The sequence below is a fragment of the Limulus polyphemus genome, unplaced genomic scaffold (assembly GCF_000517525.1).
Source record: "Limulus polyphemus unplaced genomic scaffold, Limulus_polyphemus-2.1.2 Scaffold640, whole genome shotgun sequence".
NCBI classification, from domain to species: Eukaryota; Metazoa; Arthropoda; class Merostomata; order Xiphosura; family Limulidae; genus Limulus; species Limulus polyphemus.
This window is the reverse complement of record NW_013666250.1, coordinates 12,903-38,662: the sequence shown is the minus strand read 5'-3', so window position 1 is coordinate 38,662 and position 25,760 is coordinate 12,903. Positions and strand designations below refer to the sequence as shown.

Genomic DNA, 25,760 nt, shown 5'->3' with positions numbered 1-25,760 from the left:
CTTTGTATTCAAACAGCATTACATACCGAATGTGTGTCTCGTCGTGTAGCATCACTATAAGGGATTAGGGTATACTAAACTTTACACATTATATAGGCTCACTAACGTGACGTTTAGGTGGCTCGTTTAACTATTATACGTGATGTACGGTTTTTTGAAAGTGTTCCACAACGCGACATTAATTTCTTGACGACCTAATAGAATGCAATTCCAACCTAACACGTTTAAGCTAGAATTCCTAAACCCAAATATTAAAATTGAGATCGCTACCTGAAACATATATAGTTCCATGAGAAAGATTTTGCCCAAACTGTTTTTCATTTGGGGAAATTGTTCTCAAGGTAGAACACCCCTTCTGTTTAATTCTAATAATTTTAAATATTCATTATTTTACTTCTCTTGGGAGAAAATCGACATTGGTCTTTGGATTTGGTTCACAGAAGTACATCAATAACAAATATAAGTTGGTATTAGTCATTTTATATGAAATCTTGTCTTGAAACTTGTTAAAAACTGAAAATATCTTCGGAATACAATGTATCAATTACATTTTTTACTACTCGTAATTATTTCTTAATAAATTTATAAAATTTTTAGCGGAATATGCTTTAACACATGCAAACGTTTATAAGATATTGATTGTTTTAAAAGAGAAATCGAACCAAAAATATCATTACTTATGATTTTGTTTCTCGAGAACGTTCCAGTGGCTCAGTGGTCAGTCTGAAGGCTTATAACGATAAAAACCGCATTTCGATACCCGTGGTGGGTTTGAACAATTAGTTCATTCTGTAGCTTTGTGCTTTACAACAAACAATCTAACGATTATTCCCTAGATAATGAGTGAAGAAACGTCTAAATATTTTATCGCAGATTATTTTTGGTTGTCGAGTTAACATATCAATATTAAATATTCTTTTGTTTGCGTGATTAAAACTTCATTGTATTAACAGGTTTTAAACTTTTCCAAATTCCTTTTATGCTAGTTTTAGAAGAAAAAAATCTTAATTAAATTATACAACTCTCTTTAAAATTATCAGACTTCTAAACTAAATGATGCACTTAAACAGTTGATCTTGGTCAAATTAATGAAAATGTTTTTAATTTTACGTCTCACTAGCATTGACATTTCATTTCACAAATGCTAACGATTTATGTGAGAGAATTATCATATTGATTTTGTTTTAGTTTGCCTTCTCTCCTTTCGTAATTACGAAGCAGTCGAACATAACAATAGAGGCATCATAGTGATGAAACTATGGAATCAATGCGGAAATTCCTATGAAGAGAAAATTGTAATTGATTAGTTAGAAGTTAGCCAACGAAGCTCTATATTAAATATCAAGTGACTCGGGTTTAAGAAATCATTAAAAATATGCTTGCATTGAATGTTTAAAAATGAGACTCTCCTCATTATTTACCGAGTGAAGTAAGTTGAAAGAAAATTCAGAAGTATCTTTGGGAATCATCTAACGAAGACTAATAAAATTGATTGCTTAACCTCATTTTATACCAAACTCACAGTACGTGAAAGTTAATGAACTAGTGTGTAAGTATTAAAGATTAAAGGGCAAACAAAGTAAAAAAATGTTTTATTTCTAATCTAAAATTTTTTGGATGCATCAATTTTTTATCAAAAAATCAGTTATTGTTGTCGATTTACCGTAAAATCTATAAAGTTTGTTTGTTTGTTTGTAATTAAGTACAAAGCTACACAATGGGATATCTGTGCTCTGCCCACTACGGGTATTGAAACCCAGATTTTAGCGTTGTAAGTCCGCAGACATACTGCTGTGCCACTGGGGGGCATCTATAAAGTTTGTTTGTTTGTTTGTACTTAAGTACAAAGCTACACAATGGGATATCTTTGCTCTGCCCACTACGGGTATCGAAACCCAGATTCTAGCGTTGTAAGTCCGCAGACATGCCGCTGTGCCACTGGGGGGCATCTATATAATAAAATATATTATGGTGAAAATAATGACACAAAATTTATTTTATCTTGAGAAATGTTATTTGACTAACAAGTTCTTACAAAAACAATGACCCCATCCAAATGAAATTTAACACTCAAATGTATTTAAGTATAAGTGCTTAACAACACGAGACCGTTAGATACAATGTTCAAGTAAAATAAGTTGAACTACACTTAACCTCACACGAGGAATCAGAAGTATTTCTAATATATGTTCTTTTTTTGTAATATTTACAAAAGTCTGTTGAATCATGAACAATTAGATCTGGCAGTTGGAGATTAACTTTGTTTTCAAGTAGGTAAGTCTCTTCGTGGTACTTCATGTATAAACAAAATGTTCCAGTGATAGTGGTCAATCAAAATCATTACCGTATTATTATATCTCAGTGTAGAGGGCACTCATATTCCTTACCGTATTGTTATGTTTTAGTAGTAGTGGCCAATCATATTCTTTACTGTATTGTTATGTTTCAGTGATTGTGGTCAATCATATTCCTTACCGTATTATTATATTTCAGTGTAGAGGTCACTCATATTCCTTACCGTATCGTTATGTTTCAATACTAGTGGTCACTCATATTACATACCGTATTGTTATGTTTCCGTGTTAGATCGCTCATATTGCTTACCATATTGTTATGTTTCAGTGCTAGTGGTCACTCATATTCCTTACCGTATCGTTATGTTTCAATGCTAGTGGTCACTCATATTACATACCGTATTGTTATGCTTCCGGGTTAGATCGCTCATATTGCTTACCATATTGTTATGTTTCAGTGCTAGTGGTCACTCATTTTCCTTACCATATTCTCTTCTTACTTCAAACTATAGTTTCGATACTCGTCACATGGTTAGTTAGGGTGACTAAAGAAATAAGAAAAGCAGACCAAATGTTATTCGTATGCGCAATTGCAGTCTTAGAGTAAATCACTGTCACTTAAACATGAGAGCTATAAATTAGTTTAGTTAGAATGTGGTGTACCTATTAAATATCAAATAATTTTAAGTAAATAATCGCTTAAAGTAAGAAATAAATAAAAAATACCAGAACCATACACAAAAATGATGTCAAATTGAATAACTAGTTTTTAACTTTTTTATAATTTCGTCAATTTATGTTAATAATTGAGGCAACAATTGGAGGTTTTTATAGAGAAAATACACATTACCAACGAACTTTAACTACACTACTGCATTATATAGTCGAACTGACCTAGAAGTTTGCATGTTTTTCTGGGTTAGAATACAAATCTATAAAATTTCCTTTCTGTTACGCTCTTAAGAAATTTCAACTACTTACAGATATGAAACTAGATTGTTTGGTACTTTAGTTTTATAAGTGCAATGTTACTTCAAAGATCGAATAACACTCAGTAAAATGTACACAATAAATAGAGTTATAGGATTCTCCTTTAATATTGATTAATGCTGAGTTTTCAGTGTAGAGTGCAATATTAGCTATGAAATATAATCAACCGAAGCAAGCAAAACGCAGCTACGATGAGATATAACGAGGTAGCTACTTTTTAATACATACGTAGTCACTTGACGGGACACCCCAAAATCCCAACTATTGTCTCTCAGACAATACCTGCCTTTTCATTAATATAGTTCATTATTTCTGTCTATATGTCTTCTTCTCTTACTGAATACAGCATAATTTTAACACATACACAAAATAACAACATGCACTGCACATAATAAGCTTCTGGTGTTTAATTTGTTGAGACCTTTCTGAGCGTCTATTACTGATATTCGCGTCTACAATATGTGTTTATTCAGTTTTTATATGTGGGATCGTCTCTTCCAAAGACTGGCATGTTTGAAGTTTTCATTTGATTTGTTTGTAAAACATTAACTTCTCAGTAGCTCTGTAATCATGTAAACAAAACTGAAACAGAAAAGAATACTAATGCTGTGCCTTGAACTCTTTCTAAGCTTCGGGCTTAGAAAGTTAGATTAACTTGTTTCAAAAATTCATATATTACAAATCGATTTTGAATAACAAAAAAAGTTATCTAGATATTTGGAGAACAAAAGAAGGTAACACAGTGTTCTATAGTCCTCGTTTCACGCATTTTCATATACTCAAGTAGCTTACTAGCTCTTCGACAACTCTTACACTTTTTGCAACCTCTCCTTTTTTCCCTTCGTTTATTTTCTAGAGCACATTTTATACGTCATTACCCTTAACAAAAGTTTTAGAATAAGAATCTTTCTTTAGATGTTCTGACCAAAACAAAGGTTTCTTACTTTGGAAAGAAAATATACGTGTTTATCAACAAATTCCGAAATTGTTTATTGTTTATACGGAAAAATTGCCTGAGGGATTAAATTTATAGTTACTGTTCTTTTTGTTATTTCTTTAAAAAAACTGAAAGTTAATCGTCTGTTTCTGATAACTTGAATGTAAAATATGTTAAGGTTATTTAAGTTATAACAATTATTTTAGGGTTACCTAAGTTATAAATATACAAAACAATTGCCTTTGAGAAAGTTAGCTCTATTTTTTATCTTAAGAATAAATTTCGTAAGAGAATTTTCATAAAATAGCGTTTTGATCTCGATGTCATAACTTGAAGTAATTTTACTGTTATGAGTTGCCTCTCCTGTATTTTACGAGCTTGTAAACAAAATGAATTCTGCTTAGCCTTTTTAAAACGTATAAACAAAGCTATGTTTTTTTCTCATATCCAAACTTGTATGTGTTGGTCACAATGAATGTAACCTAACTTCAGAAAGTTAATTGAAACATTGGTTACTAATTAAATATCAATTTATAATCACTTATTTTGACGTCTCTCGTCAAATGGCAATGGGAAACATAACGATATATATATAGATGAAAACATAATACAAACACAAATATTGGATTCAAACCCCACACTTGAAATTAGCTAAGTTTATACTATATAAGAATTATGTAAATTTGACTTCATGCCTTAATGTATGGAAGGTGGTTCCATGAAAGATAATTTATATAGTTACCCGCAAAAAAGGCTTAAATTACAATCAAAGTGAGAAGAACCCTAGATATTTCTGTTAAATTTTTTGTCTGATGAGTAAACAATTAACACCAAAAAAAGCAGTATTGGATGAATAATACGAAACAAAAAAATACGTAGTGTTTTATAATTTTTATTATGCATATATGTCGGTTAGGTAACTTCTAACGCCTCACTTATCTTAATTTAGCAAATAACATAAAATTGATTAAATGTTAAAATTAAAATAATTAAAATATTAGAAATACAGAGGAGTGAGTACGCTACATAAAACCATTTTGGCCCTTATCACGTTGTTACAGTACATGTAGATGTACGTCTGGTCACACTCTATCTGACGACCGTGCATTTTATTAATATTTCTGCAGAGTGGTTTCTGTTGTAAAAGGGTCTGTTGTATGATTGTCATTCAAAAGCACACCACTCCTCCATGCACACTTTTCTTGATTCATCTAGTGTGCGTAGACGATGGTACCTTGACTGGTATGTCTTTGTACTCTAGTGGCCTCATTTCCAGACGGACCTCCTTCTTGAGTATATTAGGTACTGTTGACCCACGTGGATAATTTTTGCAATTGACCTTTGTGTTTGTGGATTCGCATCTGTTACAAGACGACTTGCTTTGCCTAATCTTGCTAAGGCACGACTTGCTGCAGGTCTTCTTATGGATGGCTTGATTTCCCAAGTTGATTCATGTTATTTTGTTTTCCAATATCAAGAAAGAACAATCCTGTTTTCAAAATTCCAAGTACCCGATCTGAACATATCTTTATGATTTAAGTGTATGAACATTTTGCCTCAAAAAGTGGGTTACATACCTTTCCCCAAATTGATCAGTTATGGGTGGCATCACAGTATCTACGGTAAGCCAAAGTGTGTCAAAATGTAGTTCTAATACATGTTATTTTACTGCGACTTTATATCGGCTGCGGTTTTCTCGCGACTTGTATATTCAGTTTGGTTTGAATTTCGCGCAAAGCTACACGAGGGCTATCTGCGCTAACCGTTTCTAATTTAGCAGTGTAAGACTAGATAGAAGGCAGCTAATTATCACCACCCACAGCCAACTCTTGGGCTGCTCTTTTACCAACGAATATTGGGATTAACCGTCACATTATAACCCCCTACGGCTGAAAGAGCGGGCATGTTTGGTAGGACGAGGATTCGGACCCGCGACCCTCAGATTGCGAGTCGAGTGCCATAACCACCTGGCCATGTCGGGCTTTGCATATTCAAAATCATTTTAATTTATTTTAAGCATTTGAAATACCCTCTGTTAAAAATATTATATGACTTTTTTCTTACTACATTCATAAATATTATTGCTGATAGGAAAACAGCTATAGTTAGAATTTCTTACATTATACTTAAGTGAATTATTATTCGTAAACGTAATTTATCTTTTCCCCCTACATATATTTATTTCCTTATATGTAAGATAGAGCTCAAATATATTTTCTAGGACCTCAGGTAAACCTAGAATGTTTGTTAAAATAATATTTGTTACTGAAATGAGTTGTTTTCTGTGAATGTTGGGATTTTTTGCCTTTGCATTAATGACAATAATAAGTACTGAAACAACAACAAAATTAGAGGTTATATCCTGTTCAACAATCCTAAATTATTTCCTTGTGACAAACGTCAGTAGATGAAATGTTATAAAAAAACGGTCTTTTAACAACAGCGTAGCAACCAACATATTGTCCTCCGATGGTTCATTGGTACATTTGCAGAATTAAAGCGCTAAAATCCGGGGCTTGATTCCCTCGTATACAGATCGTAGATAGTCCATTATATAACTTTGAACTTAAACAATAACTAAATTATATATTTCCATAACAAATTAAAATACTTTTCATGTATTAAACTAAAACGTACGTATATTGTATAATGTATTTGTTTATTTTCTATTAAGCAATAACCGATTTGCGACTGTTAAAATTCTATAAGTATATTAATTTTTACGAGTAACCACACCAAAGCTTGAATCGCGTTTTGTTCCTTCATTTCGCCTTAGGAAGGATTTTGGGATAAACAACGATCTATAGTTTGTAGTTGATGGGGTGGCGATAATGGTAATGTCTCTATAACGTAAATCCAGCTTATTTCAAGTTCGTCTCCCTGTAGTTCAACAAGGCAATCAAGCGAAGTTCCCCCACTATTATTTTTTCCTTCACAGCAAATGTTCTTATTCTTTTGTAGATTATCTAAGATACAAAAAAAGAGCTTGCATCGTTCTAGAATTTTTTATATACCCTTATGTAATCTAAAATAAATACGATGAGAACTTCTCCAGAGCAAAACTTAATTTCTAAGAAACCAACAGGCTTTTGTAACGGAGCTTCAGTAATATACTGCGGCAAAAACACATGTAGAGAGATAAGTAGACAGAAATATATCACACTCACACAATGCTAGTCAAACTGATGTATGAGACTGTCAAAATGATTCAGATATTAATGGTATGAATCCTAAAAACTTGCGCATAACATCTCTAGAGCCAAACTCTTATCTTATAGCTCAAACACTCTACATTTTTAAACAGAAAAGCATTAATAAGTTACGAGAAACACGTAGCAAAAATATACAATGTATGATCTAAAATCAGTCTCAAAGATCTGGGTTTTCCTTTTAGATCATACTAGCATTTAACATAATTATTGTTTGTTTTAGAGCAAAATCAAATTGCGCTTCTACTGTGTGGTAGATACAGCGGGGACTTGAACCTCGGATTTTAGCCTTGTAACTCAGTACATTTACTGCTCTCCCCCATGAGCATTTTAACACAATAACAGCGTCATCTATTATCTGTCAAGAGTGTCGTACAATGAATCTTTATTTAATATGAGTTGAAGAGGATTGTATTATATAGTATTTTATTAACAAAGTTAATGTTTTTTAATACGAAAGATTGTTTACTAGCTAAGTCTGACACATGTTTTTACTTCTGTTCTGGTTTTGAGAACTGTTAATAAGTTCCCAACTAAACATAAATGTTTTCCCGTTTATCTTTTAATTATTTGACATTAAGGGAAGCCTACCGTTTTGTAAACCGCTATAGAATTGTATATTACTCCATTTCTGTAATAAGGGCTCATATTTCAATAGAGAAAACAAATTTTATCAGATGGTAATTATCAAAGTTTTGATGATATAGAGAAATTTTCTCGTTAGTTTTCAACAATCACGTTTGGAACACAGTTTCTTATTTATTAGCTGTTACTCCACACTGAAGACTTTAGCATTGTATGGCATGAATATTTTGCCTTATTTTTTTAATGAGCACCTTTTCGTAATTTATCTTTTATGCCAAATGTGTGCACACTGATATGAATAGGAGACTTTCCATATACATATTTATGTACTTCGATGGTAATTTCGTTTAAAATATAAAGAACTTTCAGAAATCTTAATATAAAAAAAAAAGATTTAAAAATCTTCCAATTGTTAAAACGACAATGTGACATTTACCAGTCTTCAAGTTGAAATCCAGTATTTACTTCATATTCTCAGCCTTTATGTATTCACTAACATTTTGACAGAATACACGAAGCTTTGGAGTTGATTTGAATGATGCTTTATTAGAAATACCTAAAAAATAAAACAAAGTTTAGTTTCAACTCCTGCAGACTGTGAGGCCAGATTTTCTGATATTATATTATATTGTCTTATTAATATTATTAATACAACTTAAACCACTACATATTACGTACATAGCTATAAATAACCAGACTTAGATGTACGAGGTTTTGTGCAATCCATATACACGCAAATCAGTTATATAAAGTATTATTATTCTTAATTCAAGAGTAGAAGACAAAATAAAACATTCAGAAACATGATTACTTATACCTATAATATTAAGGCATTTCCAGTAACGTCTCACGACGGCCAGAAAAATATCATTCAGTTATTTGTTTGTTTGTTTTTAAGCGCAAGGTTACACAATTTGCTATCTGTGATGTGCCCTTCGCAACTGACATCTAGAATCATAAGCTCTCAATCTGCCATTGAGCCACCAGTGGCAGTGAGTTGGTATGTCGCTCTGTCAGTATAACTAATTTTACAACGGAAAAAGTAATACAAACCCTCCATGGAAAAAAGGAAACTGTTATGCTTAGTCGTTCTCTTGGTTTAATACTTGTCTAATAAAAATTTAGATTAAAAAATGATAGAGCATATACATAGATTTTCAAGCATAAAAAACAAGATATATATAAAATTACTTCATTTATACAAGATGGTCATGCACTTTTTCTGAAAATAATATTACAATATTTTAATCTGACTTCTGCAAAACTTTGTATTAAGATAAGCTTTTTACTGAAGTAAATTTTCGTAAAGCTACCACTTGAGATGTGTAACAAAAATAGGCTAAAACATTAAAGTTTTTGAGGATATATTTTTATTTCATTTCTTAAAGGAATGATAAATCTTATTAAATCAAGTCGAAATATATTTGTTCTATTAATTTTTAGTTAATGAAAGTATACTTTTAAAATAAATGAAAATATTAAAAAATACTCTCAGATCCATTCTTGGTAAATTTATGAAATGTGAGTGGTAAATCAAATTCAATTAGTTGAACTATAATACCAAGGACTACATCAAAGTACTCACAAAGTTTTTGTTCAATTGTTCTTGGTCAATCAGTGCTACCTGCAACAAAATATTTTGTGTGAGGAAATGGTGATTGCAAATATCCCTGAAAGTAATACAAATTTAAACGTCAATTACAATGAAAGTCAAATAAAACACAACGTAGACAAAGTAAAGAAAGGTTGAATTGAAACATAGGAGTTATCTAATGTGCAGTTGCTCACTTATAACTTTTATGAAAATATTTGGCAAACCTTTAAGAACTCATAGTTACTTTCTCTTCTAAGACAACATATTTGTTTCTGTAACTAAAGTAATCCCATAATTATTCCATTATTGAACAACTAAAAGTACAATACAATATTACACTGGTTCTATAATTACATTACTCAGTATTAACTTTTTTATCTTTCTACCTGTTTGTATCATTGTCCTCTAGTTCCTTTTATTATTTATCTTTTATAGCTGCCCTCCCTAGTAGCTCAACTAAAAACCGGGTTTCAACACTGGTGATGGGCACAGCAAAGATAGCCCATTGTGTAGCTTTGTGCCTAACCTCAAACATACAAACGAACTTTTATGCCTATTTTCTACTTGTCTCGCGATGAGTCAGCGGTAAGTTTACGGACTTGCAATGAAAAATCCAGAGTTATTCTTCGCGGTGGACAGATTGCAGATTGTTCATTGTACAGCTTTGCACTATGAAATCAACAACAACCGTATACTTATAATTAATTTGTCTACATGCCTGTCTAAAACCTCTGATATTTAATTGTCTACTAAAATATCTCTATGTGGTCACTTACGATTTAATTTGGTGTTTAATCAATGCTGTTAAGTCGACGATATATATATATTTCACACGAAACATTAATTTTTTGTCCTTATTGTATGAATTGTGATTATTAAAGTTTTTCTGAATCGCACTTCTATTAATTATTGAAAAATTGTTATCCCATAAAGTCAAGAAATTGTTGTAAGAAAACGCATCTCTTTAACAACGTCTTTAGAATTTGATTGCTATCGTCGTAGGAATATAAATTAAGAGCGTTTGTTAAAGATTTATTAAAGATATTGCGAAGTAAATGCCATTAAAAGTATATGTATTTTCTAATTTGTAATGTATACTTCTCAGTTTCAAACATTTATTAAAAATCATAATTAATCCAAGGGAAGCTTGTAGCATCAAACTGGTACAAGTAATACATTACTGAATTAATTCGTTATTATTAGTTTTATGCCACAACAGACATTTTTTATTATTATTATAATAAAACGAATAAGAAGTACTAACTTAGATTGATACTATTAAGAACTATTGTATTTCTACAAATGTAAGCACTTATCAGTATTTCAATATTCTGTCTTCATTAATCATCCAAGATATGGATGTGTGTAAAACATCCAAATTGTGCACCATTATCATCAACACTGGAGATGAAAAAGAAACTTGTCATAAAAACTGTATGTGAAAATTAGTTGATTTTCGAGATTATTAACATAAGTATATGAAACTTCTAGATGATCTAGTTGTGTGATTTTACATCACTTTAGCCAATGATATTTTATAAAATGTTTTACAAATCAAGTCCTCATTATACACAGTATGAATACATTCTCGGTCAAAATGTTTGCATATTTTGTAACAAATAAGATCTTTATTACTAAAATGGAATACAAATAAACTTAACGCTGTTAAATTTGAGAAATGCATGTTATATTAAACATCTACATATATAATTTGTATAATGGGACAGGTTCTATGGATATCGTGAACAATTTATTAGAACAGCAAACACATTTATCAGACACCTGTAGAAAGATGTGTAATTCAACATTTCACCTAACGCAACAATACCTTACCAAAACATATAGAATGACAAAATATAATATCAAATTATTATAAATAGCGTCTATAACCTTATATCAATTCATTTTAAACATTCAGTACTTGGTTAGTCCTTCTCGTACTCTAATAACCTCCGCAAGGCGATGTGGCATGCTGTCGATGAGGTTATTGATGTAATCCACCGTTATTTTATCGTAACTTGTCATAAGAAGACGCTGCAACTCAGCTACAGTAGCTGGTTTAAGGTCATGGTTAGCAGTTTTCTGGCTCAGTTCTGCTCAATAGTTCTCAATGGGATTGCAATCTGGAGACTTTGCTGGCCATGGCAATCCTGTAACGTCCTCCTGGTCGATATAATTTTGTACAATATGTGCACTGTGGTCAGTGGCATTTCATCCTGGAACACAAAGTTATTCCTTGCTCTAGCATACGGCAGAAATATTGTCTCCATGTGATGCCTGTAGGAGGCGCATTGATGTTTGTTGGAGGATATGAAGAGCGGTTTTTCCACCATGATGAATAGCTGCCCAAACATGTACTGCACCATCTCCTGTGTGTTCCCTGTAGAAAAGACAGTCTTCTCTCATCTGTACTCTAGGCAAACGACGAACATGAATCATACCACCAGCTATAATAAGCCGGAAACAGGACTAATATGTGTCCTAACTGTAAGTTGGCATGCTGTCTTGCCCAAGTAACATGGTTACGTCGATGAATTCTGGTTAATATTGATTTGCAGATAGCACTTCTTGTAAAATAATGTTTGGTCAGTCTCCTATTCATTGTTCTTCTGGATACTCTGTAATGAATGTTTTCATGCCATTTCTGTCGTAGGGTGTTGCAAGACTTCTTTCGACCTTGACGACTTAACATGATCAAAATGCAGTCATCTTGGGCGGTAGTTTTCCAGCGTCTACCAATAGACTCTCCTAGAATAACGTTTCCTGTAGTCTGATGACATTTGATGATTCTGGATACAGTACACTGGGAGTATCCTACTGTTCTTGCAATGTCCATTTGCTTCATACCATTTCTGAACTGTCGAACAGTTTGACGCCCTATAACTTCTGGCACGTGACGAGACATGACTCTACACAAAACACAGAGAAATTGTCTGAACAAAGCGTTGATCTGTTTTGGAAAATATTATACCAAAAGTACACCGTTTTGTACAAAACAGGTGTGCATGTGTGTTTTGACGAAGAAATGCTCAAAACAACTTATACAGACCAGAATAACAACTTGTAAACGTTTGTTCAATCATATGCTACAATTTCTGTCACTACTCGGGCATTTACTCAATAACTACTCCATGTATGTAGACAATGTTATGAATTTCTTATTATATATTTATTTTAATATCGACGTTTGTTTAGATTAAATTTATATTTAGAAACATACATAGCTTATACTGTTAGATATGTACTGTGAAACTCTTGTCTCTTCTCCAAAGTTTTAGAAGATTCTCGAGAGTAAGAATCAACAATATATATGTCTATATAAACGCTAATGTTAGCGCCAGTATTGTTACATAAAGCTGAAATTCGAGAAAGCCTCCACACGCCTATAAATATAACCAACGGGACGCGCCAAAAAAAGAGTATCTATTTATTAGTTTGCTATAGTCAGTGTGCTAAAACTTCTGAAGATATAAATGTGATTATTATAACGCTTATCAATCGGAAAACTTCAGATATTTGACCAGGAACCTTTACAAAATTCAAATATTACAAATCATTTAACTTTAGTGGATTCTCATCGGGCATTAGTATTTTTACGAAAACATTACATAAATTCACCGTGGAAAACTCAGCGTCTGTGGCTGGTGAATAACGAAAAATAAAGCCAGCTAGCTCTCTGTGAAGTGAATTATACCTACGTCAACTCGTAATTAACTCGCTCATCGTGAACCGTCGATAAGATATCAAAGAAGTTTCAGATTAGAAAGAAGACTTTATATTGCTTGTAAGTTTGTGAAACATTTGTATATAAATCATTGTTTGTAATAACTATTTGTAATAACTGTTATGGTAAATTGTATTATTGTTTGTTATAACTATTTGTAATAACTGTTATTGTAAATTGTATTATTGTTTGTAATAACTATTTGTAATAATTGTTATTGTAAATTGTATCATTGTTTGTATATTAAAACATATTTGTATAAAAGAAAACTGTGTGTATCAATCTTGTTGGCAAATATCATAAACTGACTATATATCGATTTTACTTAACTGCTAAACCCAAAGTACAATTTAACTACTAAATTTATAGTATCATTTACCTCGGTCTCAGACCATTTGAAATTCTAATACGTAACAACAATAACATCAATATAGAATAGTATGCAAACATTTTGGCCAAGATTGCATATATATACATATATGTATATAAGAAACATTTGGTTATGCAGTTCTTAAAATATAACTAAATAATTTTATTGTTATTAACGTATAGCTTGAAAAAGTAATATACACTGAAGAGCTTTCCATTGTAAAGTGAAAAGGTGGATATCATTTTCTAATAAGAAAACGTATTAGTAATCTTAGCTAACACATGAGAATTCAAAAATAGTGGTTCAAAAATATGTGATATACGTTAATCCTAAAAGATACAAATGTAAATAGTCTCATGAAGATTGTCATTTTACTTGTTCTTCACGCAAATAAGGTACATTTGAAATATTCAGACTATAAGAAAATTTAAAAATTAAGAACATGGACATTTATCTTGAAAATCTTTCAGATCAGTTATTTAGCTCTAAATACTTATACAAGGAACATTTTTGTATTTTAGGTAGTAACGTAATTTCTTTTTTCCAAAAATTCCTACCAACAATAAAATTAATCAACAGAACTAGAGATAAATACTTATAAATTATTTTAGCGATGTTATATTTTTGGAAAAGTAATGAAGCTTTTTGTATTGAACAATTTGTGATAATATTATTATATTTTCTTGCAGACCCATTAACCTATCAACCTATCCATTTGTTAAGCCTACAGATAATCACAGACGCATGCATGTATGCATGCAACACCCACAGTCAAACACACTTACAGGTGATTTCCACTGTTTCCTAAATACACCACATTGCCTGAACCGTCTCGTAAAACTTGTATATATTCAACAGAAGAAACGTGAAGGATCGATAACGGAAAGACTTTCAGAAGAGTATACAGAAACTGAGGGAGGCTTGATATTTCCTTATAGAGGGGGGCTGGATATTTCCTTATAGAAAACTCGTAACTTTAGCTAGAAAGGAAAAGATTTAGCATAAAATGACTATCGCTTCTCCGCGTATGGAGGCCATTTTCACGAACGTTTATCCTGGTTAAGTTGAACTGATTGGTGCTTTAGTTCAGCAACCTAAAGCCGATCTTTTCAAGTTTTTGTGTAAGTTAAAAGTTTTAATGTTGAAAAAGGAAGGCAGAAATCCTTCAAAGTGTTAGTTAAACTTTTGATAACATTTGTAAGGCACGTTTATTGACAAGGATAAACACGGTGAATGCACCGAAGCTTCTATGAAACTACCTACGACACATGTGGAGTTATATATCAGTTTTGACTTCACCACGAATTTTCTGTTTTCTCTTTACAAAAAACTTCCCACAAATATTTTACGAAAGAAAACCAAGCAATTTACGCCAATAATCTTCGCTAAAGTGATTATTTTTTTCTACTTTCAAAACTTCCACCATAGTTATCAAAAAAGCTTTTTTTGACATTTTGTTAATGTATCTGCTGAAGAAATATTTGGTCATTTCAGGAGAGAAGTAAAAACCAATTTATAAGCTACAGTTCCACTCTTCCATTCCATGTCTCCCATTACGTGCTGTAAAACCTCTACATGATTATGTCTTCAGCCATGTCTACCATTAATCGCACGTGTATATATGTTTATTTTTGTCACGTTTCAAAGTATAAAGTGTCCAAATTTTTTCACATAGTTACCTTTTGAATCCTTTAATCGAGGGTAAATGGATTTCAATACATACAATAAGATTTATATATTTGTATTTGCATTTTGCACTTATTGCAAAGCTACTAAGGCTATCTATCTGCCACCGTCCTTAATTTTGAACTATTGACCAGAGGGGGAGGCAGCCAGTCAATAGCATCTTATTACCATTTTCATTCGCTAAGATATTTATTGTCACTCTTATAACGCATCCACATCCTAAAATACGACTCAAATACGAAATCAAGAGATATACCGCAGGGCCAGCCCACGCCCCAAAGTTTATATAAATATACTTCTTTAGTAAATTGCAATTGGATTTAAATCTATATATGAAGTGATGTAGTTTTAAGACATGTTATTGTGCTTTAATCTGAAAAAAGAAACAGTGGGGTTTTTAGCCTAGGTGTCTTTTGAAAACATTTTAAAATTTTCTATCTCTGAAGCGTTTAAGAATTTCTAATGCACAGCTTACGAGAACAAAAAAGAAATCAAAATTTTGGCGGTTTTCATAAAAAGGTATGGGAAACACTAGAACACCCTATATAACACCTATCGATTTTGTTATCGCCCAGAAATCAAAATGAAACAAATAATCATTCTACTATACATCTTGAAATACCAACAAATAAAACGAGATTTTTATGATATATATATATATTATTTCCTAAATTGATATATATATATTATTTCCTAAATTGATATATATATATATTATTTCCTAAATACTTGTGGTGTACATTATAAGGGAAATTTGCATCACTGTCTTTTACTAACAATATGTTAAAGGGTAAAACAAACTGTACAAAGTGAAATATAAAGTCGTTTATCTAAGTGAAAATTACCGAAGAAGCAGCGAGAGTTAACGGAATATTATAATATCATGTTATTTATCTCTGTACCATTCTGCTAAATTTAATGTACTTTTTATGTGGTAGTAGATCTTATAAGATAATAATTTTACATTTTATTTACATTCCGGATGCTTTATCTGGGATTCTATTTTATCCATCGTCAGACGGATAAATAGATAGACAATGTTAGAGGATGTAGATACGTAAATCTGATTACTGATTTACGGTTTTCTATGATTTGAGATTTTAAGGCAACACTTAAAATGGGTACGATTTTCTGTATTTTGATTTTTAGGTTTTGATAACACATTTTAACTTCAGTGTCATAAATATATCACAACATTTATTTTTAGTGAACGATAAATTTATTTTAATATATCACAACATTTATTTTAGTGAACGATAAATTTATTTTAATATATCACAACATTTATTTTACTGAACGATAAATTTATTTTAATATATTTGTGAAAATAGAAATGTAGCTTCTTTTCCTAATTTGTCTTACAAGCTTATATTTTGACATACTGTAATTCATTTTATTTACATATAGTCTAAAATGATGGACAGTGAAATTAGGAACCAGAATTCATACTCTTTGTAATTCAAGTATTCTATTACATTTTACTTTTTTTTTTATTCGGATGTTGGTGTGTAGTTGACTTAGTGTTCAATGATTATGTGATTATTTGATGATTACAATTGCTGTTTCAGACGTAAGCCTATAATATATTTTTATCTGACTCTACTCTCTGTCCCTAAAATTAAATGAAGTGATTATTGTTTTGTTTTTTTTCACCAAACTGTTGCAAAGTCAAGTAAGTCATAATGTTTATTCCAGAAAATTATATTTAAAATAAATTTATACGAAAGGAATAAATATAAAAGCAATGCTAAACACTTATTTTTACTAGAATAATAATTACGTTAACAGCACTTACAGTGTTGAGAATTAATTCGTTTATTATCAGTTATAAATTATTCCTTTGAAATATACGATTACAGATATGTTCTAGTTTATTTTTAGGTACTTGAGCGACATGTATGTGGCTCTTAGCCTTTGAATCAAAACATGTAAACGATTTACAAAATTATTTAAACAGCTTTCCTTATATTGCCTTTGTGATCATCCTTTAATTCGCAGCTCCAACTTTCGTCACCGAACTTAATCAATACTGAATGTTGAACAATTCATGCTGAAAATATTTAATCTTTATTTGGTCTGAAAATTTTGCTCGAACAAAATACATTTTTTATGTTTCAAAAATTTCACACAACACTACAACAAAATGGTATAGCTGCGCTATCTGTCTCTAATTTTCAATCCATATACTATAGGGGTAGTTTGTTTGTTTTAGAGCAAAGCTACACAAAAGGCTATCTGATTTGTTTGTCAAAGTTAATAGAACCCTGGATTGTAGCGTTGTAAGTCCGTAAATTTACCGCTGATCCACTGAGGGGACACATTAGAAAGATGGAAACTAATCAATAGCCCCCACCGATGATTCTTGAGCTACTCGAATCGAATAGTTGAATTTAACCGTCACACTTATAACACATTTACGACCCCAAAGTTCGAAACATGATTTTCTTGCTGAAGCGGGATGTGAACCATGGACCTTCAGATCTGTAGTCCGGAATGCTACCAGTAAGCTCAAAAAACTAATGAAGAGGTGTCCTATACTTTAGGCATGTAGAACCAAATTTTATGAATAAGTCTAAAGCAATATCCTTAATTTGTTATAATTTCTTGTCTAATTTGATGCCGTATTTCCTATTCTTCGACAAGCTCTAGTTATATATATTTGTAAGAGTTGCTTTATATCAACTATATATTTAAAATAGATATCGTTATCACTTTTACTTGGTATGCCTGACACACAGTCAAGAGACAAGTATTTTTTCTTTAGATATAATTTGATTAATAGTCCCTACATAATAGGGTAGAACATTTGAACTATTCCTATTTAACTTCGCATAATTTAATGGTAAAAGCTCTACGATGTACAGGAAAACAATAGAATGTGTAAATGGAACAAACAAACTTGTTTTATTACAAGTGGTCTAGCAATGTAGCATTGAAAATGTTCTTTTGAATTATGAAATACAGACAAAAAACATTATAATATATACAAATGGCCTAACATATTTATCATTATCTGTTGTATCTTTCAATCAACCAAGCATTTATGAAACATTTATTAAAACAATTTGGAAGACAAGCTTACTTTTTAAGTTTCAAAAACTCAAAATCAAACAGAATGGGTTACTAACGGGTCCACCTAATAAACATTCGTATAAATGTAATTGTCGATTATTTTAACTAGTGGTTTTTTACACTTTATTTTTATCATATATCGATCTTTTAAAAGAAGCTACAGTGTAGTTATACAGAAATATAGTCAACTTTCCTAACTTAAATTTTAGGCTGCTGGAAATAGTTGACTGACCTTTTTAGCACAATGAGTTTTATTAAAAACATGTGTATCAATAACTGTGTTTATATGTTATTCGTATTAAAACTTAAAGTGTTAGGAAAAAATAAGATGTCTACTGTTTGCGGGTAAGAACACAAAAGTAACCACATAGTTTATCTTAACACAAACAGTAACATAACTGCGAAATCCATATGATACACTTTAAGCGTCGTTATGACTTAATACTCCCCACGACACTGATGACCAAAGTAAGTCGAAAAGTTGTTTCTTGTTTTGTATTTTAAATAAAAGTTTTTAATACCTATATCAACCGTTTCTACTATATGTTTACTTCAATAAGTTCCTTGACATCATGATATACATAATCTATTCATTTGTTTGTTGGAGATCATCATCTCATTGTCACGTGATCCACAGTCATAAGCCATACTGTATATTCCCATGTAATGTTATCTATAGCGATTGATAGTTACATTACGTCATTGTATCAGTATATATTGTGCAAGTTTAACGTTCCCGAATCCTTTGTTATTATGTCAATAGCTTTGGCTGAAATCGTAATTTTCAAAGATTTGAAATAACATTTTTGACAAGTGGAGTATGACCTTAGTGAGTCTAACTCACCGTTTTCTGTCAGTTTCGACAAGAAGTGTTATGGACATTTAGCATTTAGATAAATGTTTATTCATAGAAAATTAGCTAAATTGAAATCAATTTTTTTTTCTTTCTGAAGCCATTTTTATGTCTTTGTTTTCTTCTTTCATTACGTTTTTGTTTAATATTTTTAAGATAATAGCTTTTGTACCTTTCCTTTCTTATCAAGTTTCTGCATCCTCACCGAAAAGTAAAAATAAAAGAATGGTAAAAAATCAGTATGGTGTAGATGTATAAGAATGTATAATAGTGTTTCAGGTGTACTTTGTTTTATATCACTGCCAATGATACCTCCTCTCAATACCAAAGCTCGCCAGGCTGGTTGTATTGCAACATACAAGGTTGCAGCTGAAACGCTTTAGTTATATCAGTCGCGGTTATGAAGTAAGTTTTAGTGTAACGCCTTATACACTCTGCTTACTAAAAACCCGTATTTGGCCATTAAAGAACGATGTGTTCTAAAATACCGTCAATGTCATTATGACTTAACACCACACACACACATATAACTAAAATATGGTAAGCTTCAAGTGTTTCCTTCTATAGTGAGATACCAATCTTAATTTTACTTAAAACAATGTCTTGAAACATAATCAATGAGACATGATTATTTACCACTTTTTAATGATATTCTTAGATTAAACAGTTAACAAATTTGTCTCAATTCAGTGCTGAGAGTGACATAACTTCCTTAAGTTGAAACAGATTATTAATTAATTAATTAACTTCTCTAGTATTATTAATCATGTTTTAGACCCATTGAAGGGCAAAACTCTCCCACTCACACCCCCCTCCTTAGATAGGTTTTTGTCCTTTACAATTTATTTTGTGTCGCCTCCTTTCTCTATCAGACTTGGAACTATTTGTAGAACGTGACCCTGCCTAGTTCAGCATAACGTGCTGTAGGGGATAAATTGACTTTCGTGATGAACAGCTAACAGAATTGCTGACTGTACTGAACAGAGACGTTCTGTGGTTACATTATTACGCTCCAACACTTCCTCGCTTGCCTGTCCAACAACAAAGTCTTGTGATAGTTCTACTGTAGCAAGCTATGTCATGTTGAGGCTTTAGTTCTTTCCTCACAAAAGAAAAACTTTCTAGAGTTTTGTATGAAACAACCTGAGCTTTGATCAAATTCACTGTAGACAACAAAGAGATAGACTCACAGATATGTGACAGTTACATAAATTCAAAAAGAAAACAACAGATAGATAGATGAGTAGAGAAGACAATATATGCATGAATATAAATATGGAGAGGCAAAACAACAAAGGAGATTATTTCATATAATATACATGTACACACACATAGCTAAAACGTAAAATGTCTTGTGAAATATACTGTCACATAAAAACGCAGTGCACTAAATTTGGCAATGTTATAAAACATTATAAACAATATGATATTAAAATATTTAACTGGATAATTTTCAGTTTGATATATTATGTTAAACATGTTTTATATGTTTTATCTTTGCTCACTTTTCAAACTTTGGAGTTACCATCATTTATCCATTACCTTTTTATCACACTTTGTACAAATTTTATCTCAAACACATGTGCTGGTAAAGAAAATTTCATCTTTATGAATCATTCATTAGAGCACCAAGCTAAAGAAATGAAATTCATTTATTTGTTTTCATTAAACGTGTTCATTTTAATTTGTGATCAATAATGTATTGCACCTCGTAGCAACAATTCATTGGGAGCGTTCTAATACTTACAGAGAAACACATAAACGATATATCTATCAATATAAGTGTGTGTTTATATATATATACAGATAGATACATATGGCAGAATTACACGTTGACATTTTATATTGAAACGAAAAATAGATAGGGAGAAAGACAGATAATTGAAAATAATAAACAGTAACATGGATAAGTGAATAGAAAGATGTGTGGATAAATAGTCAAATGTTTATCTAAGAAGAGAGAAGACAGAAATCATGTATATATATAACTAGCGAAAGTACCTGGCTTCGTTTGGATTATTAAGTTGATTTATTCTAGATGACTATGTTAATATGTGTATTGTAAACCCATTTTAGCATAAAAGTATAACCTATATACTTTTGTTGCTCCTTTACGGGATGTGGTCTGTTTATAACAATAATCTTCCCTCTGACTTGTCTTCCGATTTTAAACTTAAAAATAAACCTCTTTAATTAACAGAGCTCCTAAATTAGAAAACAACAAATATATTTTCAATTTTGTAGTTTATACATTCCATTTTATACTTTTAGCACATAGCCTCTTAACAACAATATTAGGTTATACTGTTATTGCTAAGCAACATGATATAAAAGGGCATTGTTGGAAAGCATTGTTATCAAAACGCACTGGCTTTTCAATTTATTAGAAGTTGTTATATACGGAACCACTTCTTTTCTATTGGTTTTTCGCCAGCTTGCCTCATTAAAAAGATGCGCATGCACACACGCACGTTCACATTTCTTTTCTAAGTGTTTTGCGCATAAAACGATGCGCAAGCTCATGCACGCACAGACGTAGATTAGTAATAATACCTAGGTGTACACTCTCAGGGTCCACTTAGTATGGGAGCAAAATTTCAGGTTTCTAGGTTCTTTGCTCTTGGAGCTATGGCGGTCACATTTCTTTTCTATGTGATTTTTTCAGATAAAAAGATGCGCATGTAGATAAGTAATAATACCCATGTGTATAGAATATGAATTATGTGATGTGCTTTTCGATTTATAAGTATTTCATTAAAATACAAAATTAAACTTAGTACGTCTTGATCTGCCTTCTATTATCTAAAAATACAATAAGAAAAGGAAATATGTAATATTGAGATTAGTACTTGTATGAGTTTTGATTAAGCTGATTTCGTCTTTAAAGCTATGCATGATGGCAAGTAAATTTATAAATTAATTAAATAATCTGTAGAGTGTATGTTATTAATAAACGTGTTTTATTGACGTTTTTCCTTCTTACTGTATGTATCTAATGATTCAACACGAATTCTTAAGTAATGATTCGACCAAGTAAACCTCAAGTAGCAGTTGCTTCTTATGTATTGAAATCAAAACTTTATGTTGCTGCATAATAGTTGGATTTAGAGGTTAGTAATAGGTATCGTCAATTCTACGTTGTACTATTTCTGAAAACCAATATTTTGTGATAAAAGTGGAAAAATTACATGAAGTATAATTGAATTTCGTCATTATCCAATCTTGTAGTGAAATAGATGCGATAATCAAAAACAAACACTTAAAATTATTATTTTATTGTTAAAGAGGGTTAATGTTAAATGTATATATTATTTAATTAATAGAGTTTAGTTTTGTTCTATAATAATCTAATTTATTGATTTTTCTTAGGGTTTGTAATTGGAAATACTGTTAGTCAATATTTGGATTATAATTCAAACTATGTTTTTTTTTCTCTATTTTTTACTCAAACTTTTAATTCTAAGTTCATACAAATTTAGAAATTTATGTTTTTGAACTAATGTTCATAGCCAGGTGGTTAGGGAGCTTGACTCGCAATCTGAGGGTCGCGGGTTTGAATCCCCGTCCCACCAAACATGCTCACCCTTTCAGCCGTGGGGGCGTTATAATATGACGGTCAATCCCACTACTCGTTGGTAAAAGAGCAGCCCAAGAGTTGGCGGTGGGTGATGATGACTAACTGCTAAATTAGAGACGGCTAGCGTAGGTAGCCCTCGCATAGCTTTGTGCGAAATTCAGAACAAACCAAAACCGTATCATGGTCTTAGTTTTTCTGTATTTGTAGACCATAATGAAATATCTTACCCACGATCCTCTCTTAATGAGAATAGTCTTTTTATATAATTAGTAGAATTCTGATTTATTTTATTTAAGCTTACTTGAGTAAAATAGACCTATGCAACAAAAATACGTAGTTCAGTTTTATCAAGTTATTTGTGTTCTTTTTTCATTTTGTTTTAGACGTAAGGACAAAATCTATTGGAAGGCGTAAGAGAGAAAAAAGACACGGGAGCAATCACTGCCATCGATGTTAACCCTTAAAGCGATCAAAGATCTTTTAAAATTTTCAAGATCTTCAACTCAAGAATATGGGAACACGAAAAAAGAAGGTAAGTCTTTGGTGCGAGAGATGAAAAATGTTCTCTGAGAAGATAATTACTATAACCTTATGCTTTTAAGAGCGGTATTCTAAAGTAAAATATTTTTTATTCGAATTAAGAACATCAACGACAGCTCAAGCAGGGTATGTTATTGTAGGCTGTGATTATTGTCGCATACTTTGCTAAAGTGAATAAAACCAAAATGTAACGCAGTAATATCTGACATTGCAGAGTTTACTCTAAGTAGTAAATGTAACTGAATATTTACCAAAGGGTCTAAGGTCTGAGACGTGAAGCCACTGAACATGTACTGAGAGGTATAAGATCTGAGACGTGAAGCCACTGAACATGTACTGAGAGGTATAAGATCTGAGACGTGAAGCCACTGAACATGTACTGAGAGGTATAAGGTCCGAGATGTGATGTCATTGAACGTGTACTGAAAGATATAAGGACAGAGGCGTGATGCCACTGAACATGCTCCACACTTTTAACTGTGAATGTGTTAGACAAGTAACAGTAATTTTCATTATTCCGTTCACAGAATGAGACAGATACCTTGTGGCAAGAGTTTTGCTGGCTGGCTCCCTCCCTCCATTTGATCAGTAGTTGAAACTTAGGGATGGCTACACCTGAATTATAGCGGTCTCTGTCCTGGCCATTTAACCCACATGCGCATTAGGTTCCGTTCAGGTCGAAAATTCCAGTTCTAATTTCCGATTCTACTGTCTTGAACATTTCATTATAAGATATAGATCATTCGACACAGATTATATCTAAGTTAATATTTTATAAACGGAAAAACCGCCATGTTAGTTAATTACAAAACGTTCTGAATAGCTAAAATACCTCACATAGTGCTTAAATGCCTTAATAGGATATATGATTTTCTCGGATGTTTACAGACAGACTAGTAAACGTGATGTCATAAGTTCAAGACATGAACTGCAATAGTGAAATTCATTAAACAAAGAATATATCCAAGACATTAAAGATGAACTTAAAACACCCCGGAATATCTTAACGTTTATGAGTTAAACTACAGTCAATAACATTTTGACAGGAAATAACGTAAACAATGTTGTGATAGTTTCTGTTTATATTATTGCATATATATCACAGCATTATGAGCGTGTTAGTCTATAGTAAAAATGTGTGTGAGTGTTTTCAATGCTTAAAGCGTTTGAAATAACAATAACAATCAAAATGTAACGGAACATAAATTAGTATTCTATTACTAACATTAACACTAGTATAAAACTGCCAGTACTGCGTATTTCTAAACCCAAAGCATAAGAACTGTAACTGAAAACCAAAATGCATAAGTAACCATTTTCTGCTTCAAGGCACACTACAATACTTGTTGAGAAATGTTGGGCCTGGTCCTAAAAAAATCGCCCTAAGGTAACCTAGAATTCTTAAATTCAGACCCCTTTCTTATCTCCCTTTTTTGTCAATCCTGTAAACAATGAACGTTCTTTACCAAAGCAATAGATATGGTTTCTATTTACACTAATCTTTTTTCCTTTCTCCCTTTTAAAAATTATGTTATAACAACAAAATACAATAAGCATTTATTTATAAAAACACAATGAATAACAGAAAATAGTATTTTCGAGTAGTAAACGTTTTTCTCACATGAACAAGAACGATATTAAAAAATTCACTCAATGAGGCTTTATTCCCATTTAGGTGTGAGAGTTAAATTGGTGTTTGTTTTCTTTGTACACAATTTACTCTGATATTGTAATATTATGTTTGACGTTTCCTAACTTTCTGATTAGATTTAGTACTCGGATTTTTTTCACCTGTTGATTGAGTAAATTGTGACATAATAGTTTATTGTAAAGTTGCTTTATATTCTTTTTTTCAGAAGTAATATTTCAAACATGGTACTAAGTTTCTTAAAATAGGCATAAAGATATGTCTAATTAATGAAATCAAAGTACCTTTGCAACAACGACAACTAAAATGTCTAGTTTCCAATATTCATCCCCCTAAGTGAATAAAATTCCAATATTTATCTTGTAATAAGCTTAGTTACGTGCCCTGATCTTTGTCTTGTTTTTAAATAACGAGTGGAGAAAAGCTGAATTATTTTACTGTATAAATTCTCTAAAACCATTTTAGTAAACTTTTACTTCTTCTTTTCACCAGACCATGTCACAGTCAGCACTTATCCTTATCGAATTGCTAAGTCTACTAACGTCACGTTCTACTCTCGTCTCAGCTGTCTCAGCAGGTAAATACGTTTTCCTCTTTTTTTTCTTTTTTTTACATTTGGTAAGTAGTATGAGTTACAGCCATCTGTCGAAATAGTTTTGTAAACTGTGTTTTGATTAGCTT

At 31.5% G+C, this 25,760-nt stretch overlaps 1 protein-coding gene across 1 annotated transcript in view; it reads left to right on the top strand.

Moving 5' to 3' along the window:
• LOC111085819 (blastula protease 10-like) overlaps positions 1-25,760 on the top strand; it is a gene marked incomplete at its 3' end in the record, with an annotated part of 68,245 nt that overhangs the window by 35,069 nt on the left and 7,416 nt on the right. The window contains exons 4-5 of the mRNA XM_022386158.1: positions 23,275-23,423; positions 25,572-25,656. Of these exons, the coding sequence (XP_022241866.1) occupies positions 23,403-23,423; positions 25,572-25,656 (106 nt within the window). The remainder of the gene's footprint in view (positions 1-23,274; positions 23,424-25,571; positions 25,657-25,760) is intronic.